At 47.1% G+C, this 5,000-nt stretch overlaps 1 protein-coding gene across 2 annotated transcripts in view; it reads right to left on the bottom strand.

The window, feature by feature from the left end:
• Window positions 1-5,000, bottom strand: part of LOC143299911 (IQ motif and SEC7 domain-containing protein 2-like) — a 77,586-nt gene that overhangs the window by 42,545 nt on the left and 30,041 nt on the right. For both annotated transcript variants that reach the window (XM_076613425.1, XM_076613426.1), the window contains exons 3-5: window positions 4,411-4,492; window positions 3,508-3,540; window positions 1,939-2,113 (exon numbers count right to left, since the gene is read on the bottom strand). In XM_076613425.1, coding sequence (XP_076469540.1) covers window positions 1,939-2,113; window positions 3,508-3,540; window positions 4,411-4,492 — 290 coding nt within the window. The remainder of the gene's footprint in view (window positions 1-1,938; window positions 2,114-3,507; window positions 3,541-4,410; window positions 4,493-5,000) is intronic.

Raw genomic sequence — 5,000 nt, 5'->3', positions numbered from 1 at the left:
GCGTGTGTGTGTGTAAACGATGAATGCGAAGCTTTTACAGTTGTGTGTCTTCATCGCATGTTTAATTGAATCTTTTGTTTTTACAACAATGTTTTCCATGCTGAGTACTTGTGTACTGTGGAGTGAAAATAAACCCTGCTCAATCTTTTTTTTTTTTAAATTAAAAACAAAAAAAATCTAATTCCACATAATAAATAAAGTTATTCTCATCTTATCTTACCTATATATTATACCTGCAATACTGTACGACAAAGGAACCAATCGCACGCACACACCGCTCTGTATGCAAAGTACTGTTCATTGTATACCAATACACATCAGTTTCCCCAGCAGCGGAACCATTCCAACGCCGACTGTCCTAAAAACCCTCTTGGCCGAGAGAGAGAGAGAGAGTGAGGGTGTGTGTGTGTACTTGGGCAAGACACTCTCTCCCACTGTAATCAAATTCTAGCCCAGAGAGTCGGAACAGCAGTTGCCTCCTCTGCTGTTCTGATGGTCCGAGTCGGACACGAACAACTGACTGTCATACACGGGGAGGCCTGGAGTAGAGAGTCCAAAGTGCAACGAAGGAAATCTCTCTTTAAAAAAAAAAAAAAAAAAAAAATTCAGTCTCTCGCTTTCAAAGCGAAGGTCCTCCTCCTCCACCACCACCACCACCACTACAACCTCCCCTGCATCAATGCTAATCCACTAGCCAAACGAGTGTCCTGTGCACCACTGTAGGCAGTGAAATCGGACTCTTGAAAAAGAACCGTGAACAAAAAAAAAAAGGCAGACTATCTGTCTGTCTGCCCCCCACCCCCTTTCCCCCACCCCCCCACCCCGCCTCGTCATTGATAACGTCGACCCCCCCCCCCCACCTCTCCCCTCTCGCCCACACACACACACACACACACACCGCCAGTATTAAAGCGTTTGATGAGTTTCCAAACTTGATACCACCTCTCCCTTCCCACCTAAGGCCATCCATCCTCCTTGGTTTCCGACACACACACACACACACACACACAAATACACAAACGCACAAAACAAACACACACACACACAAATACACAAACGCACAAAACACACACACACATTTATCGAACACCACTAATAGTGAAGAGACGAGAAAGTGAGGAAAAATGAATAAAGAAAAATATAATGACAGTATTTATAAAGCGCTGAATCTTGTGCAGAGACAAATCAAAGCGCTTTCACACCAGTCATTCACACGCATGCATAACTCTAAACCTGAAGAAGAAACTGAAGACGAGGAAGAGGCAAGGGAAGGGAGGCTATCTTGTGAAGAAGTGGGTTTTAAGACCAGACTTGAAAGAGCTGAGTGTGGAGACCTGACGAAGCGAAAAGAGGAAGTTCATTCCAACTGCAAGGTCCAGACACAGAGAAAGAACGGCGTCCATCAGTGGAGTGTTTGAATCTGGGTATGTGTAGACAGAGTGGATCCGAAGCCGATCGTAGAGAGCGAGATGGAGTGTAGAGGTGAAGGCAGCCACAAAGATAGGAAGGGGCAGATTTGTGAATACATTTATAACATAGAGTGCTGATCTTGTCCTTTATTCTGTGTGAGACAGGGAGCCAATGGCGATGTTGCAAAAGAGGAGTGATGTGCTCAGATCTTTTCTTTCTGAGGACGAGTCGGGCAGCAAAGTTTTGTATGTGCTGCTGAAGGGACGGAATGGATGAAGCAGGCAAACATACATGCATGTACGCACGAACGCTAAAAACAAAAAAACCAACAAAACACACATATATAACACATACATACACACCGAAGACACACACACACACTCTCTCTCTCTCTCTCCCACACACAAACACCAAACCCCACCCACAAACCCCACCCACAAACACACAAACCCAACCCCCCCAACACACCAACCCTTCCCCCGCTCCAACCCCCCCTCCCTCCCTACACCCACACAGACAAAACCTGACCTCTGAGGTTCTTGACGAAGTCCTCCAGCTTCATCTTCCGCTCGGCCTTGACGGAGGAGTTGTGCAGGTCGGTGTTGAGCATGATGATGGCGAAGGCCAACAGGAAGACCGTGTCCGACGTCTTGAAGTTCTTCACCTGGTCAGGGTTGCACTGGCAGTACCGGTCAGCAAACGCCTGTACAGGGAGGGGTGTGGGTGGGGGGGGGGGGAGGGTGGTTGGGGTGTAGAGGGTGTGGGGGTAGGGTGTGGGAGGTGAGATGAGGGGGGTAGGGGTGGGGTTAAAACGTTGAAATGAAAGGTCTCGTATTTAAAAAAAAATTTTTTTTACATGACATTTTTTTCTTCTTCATTGTGTCGTGTGTGTGTATTGTGTTGTGTAGTATTGTGTAGTATTGTGTGTGTGTGTGTGTGTGTGTGTGTGTGTGTGTGTGTGTGTGTGTGTGTGTGTGTGTGTGTGTGTGTGCGTGCGTGTGTGCGTGCGTGCGTGATATCATTTCTAACTTCTAAAAAAAATTCTTTGGATGTGTGTGTGTGTGTGTGTGTGTGTGTGTGTGTGTGTGTGTGTGTGTGTGTGTGTATTTGCAAGCGTGCGTGTGTGCGTCTTTCTTTTTCTTTTTTTTTTCCCCCGGAGGCTGGCGCATTGTTTGCTAACTCTTTTGTTAGTTATGTTCTGGGGTTTTTTTTTGTTTGTTTTTTTCTCACCATTGAGGGCTGAATGTAGAAAAGAAAAAAAACCCCAACAAAACAAACAATTGTGCTCACCCCCCCCCCCCCGCCCCCCCTAACCCTATACCCACTCTTAGTTAAAGAAAACAAAGTTAGGTTTGCTTTCCACGCCCCCACCCCCGAGAAAAACTGAGCACTGAGACTTTTTGTGTGGCAATTTTGTGTTCTTCTTTCATATACTCTCCGCCCCCCCCCCCCCCCCCCCCCCCCCCCCGCCCCCGTTGTTTCTTCTGTGTGCTTTATATCTCCCTCTAGCACGCTTTAGACTGTACGACATCATAATAACTATGTTTGTCCAAACTGAGGTGCAGACACATTTGCCTGATCGAACAGGGGTAGACAAGAAGAGGAAGAAAGGAGAGAGAGAGAGAGAGAGAGAGAGAGAGAGAGAGAGAGAGAGAGAGAGAGAGAGGAGGCAGACAGGGGGCAGATAGACAGACAGACAGGAGAGAGAGAGAGAGAGAGAGAGAGAGAGAGAGACAGACAGACAGACAGAGAGAGAGAGAGATGAGACAGAGACAGGGGACAGATAGACAGTCAGACAGACAGACAGGGGAGAGAGAGAGAGAGAGAGAGAGAGAGAGAGAGAGGAAAGAGAGACAGTGGCAGACAGACAGACAGAGACAGATAGTTAATCGAAAAGAAAGAGAGATATAGAGAACACACTGAACACTGAACGAGAGAGAGAGACAGACAGACAGACAGAGACAGAGAGAGAGACTGCGAGACAGAGAGACTGAGAGACAGAGAGAGAGAGAGAGAGAGAGAGAGAGAGAGAGAGAGAGACAGACAGACAGACAGACAGACAGACAGAGACAGACAGAAACTCAAAGAACAACTTACCTCCATCAGTCTCTCAATCTTTTGTGCTTCGCCCTGGACAAACGAAACAGCGAGAAGAGAGGCAAGGATTAATGAAGTGATCGATATCAAGGTTCAGTGGCCTTAAATACCTTGCATATACTTAAAAACCACCTCTCCACACACCAACACGGTAACAGTGTCGAACTCAGGGACTGGTGGAAAGGAGAGAGAGAGAGAGAGAGAGAGAGAGAGAGAGAGAGAGAGGAGAAGGATGAGAGAGAGAGAGGGAATTGGAATTTATTCATTAAGGGGTATGAGCATACATTTTTTTTTTTTTTTTTTTTTTTTTTTAGCAAGGAAGAAAATAGTATATTAAAGCCAGGATATTTAACATGTATATCAACATTAAGTGCCGAATTCGATACAACATAAGTAGTGATGATCAATATCACACACAGTATAACAGTAATACTACCGTCACTGGTCATGGGGAGGAGGAGGAGGAAGAGGAAGAGGAGGAGGAGGAGGAGGAGGAGGAGGAGAAGAAGAAGAACAACAACAACAACAAGAAGGGGAGGAGGAGGAAGAGGAGAGAGAGAGAGAGAGAGGGAGGAGGAGGAGGAGGAGGAGGAGAGAGAGAGAGAGGGAGGAGGAGGCGGAGGAGAGAGAGAAAGAGAGAGAGAGAGACAGAGAGAGAGAAAGAGAGAGAGAGAGAGAAATAGAGTGAAAGAGACAGAGAGAGTAGGGGAGGAAAAGATACACATAGAGAGAAAAAGAGAGAGAGAGGGAGAGAGAACGAAAGAGAGAGGGAAAGAGAGAAAGGAATGGAAAGGGAGAGGGAGAGAAGGGGGGTGCGTGGAGAGCGAGAACGGGGCTGGGCTGGGCTGGGCTGGGTGGGATGGGGGGTGGAGGATCGGGGGTCGATATCCACACGGAACTGACCGGCATCCGGAAGTAGCCCTGGAACTTGCGCAGCGCCACGTCCACCTGAAGGCCCGAGAGGTCGATCTCCTGGGTGAAGCAGCTGCAACACACACACACACACACACACACGCACACGCACACACAGACACAGACACAGACACAACACAACACACATGGTCAGTTAGTTCCACGGCCCACTGCTCTTTACCACCCAGTTTCTTTTCTTTTCTTTTTCTTGTTTTTTTTCTTCTTTATTTCAAAGTCAACATTTTATTTCAAGATGGTAAACTGTGGAGGATTTCCATATGGAACATTCCCATGCATGGAAACGGCCTTGTTAACTCTCTCCATACGAACGGCGAAAGAGACGACGTTAACAGCGTTTCACCCCAGTTACCATCATCAAAATATTGCAAGCGGAAGGCTCTTTTCCTGAAGAGGTGAATGTTGACAAAGAATACCACAATTCTGACGGCGGATGCGAAAGGTTGGGTCATTGAGACACCCACTGGACATCCGAGGGGTCTGTGTAGAGGAGAAGAGAGGACTGGCCGTACTGAGTGAGTTAAAACAACAACAACAACAACAACAAAAACCTGTCGTGAGGA

This window comes from Babylonia areolata, chromosome 25, assembly GCF_041734735.1.
Source record: "Babylonia areolata isolate BAREFJ2019XMU chromosome 25, ASM4173473v1, whole genome shotgun sequence".
NCBI lineage: Eukaryota > Metazoa > Mollusca > Gastropoda > Neogastropoda > Buccinidae > Babylonia > Babylonia areolata.
Note: the sequence above shows the minus strand (reverse complement) of the source record. Positions and strands in the feature narration are given on the sequence as shown.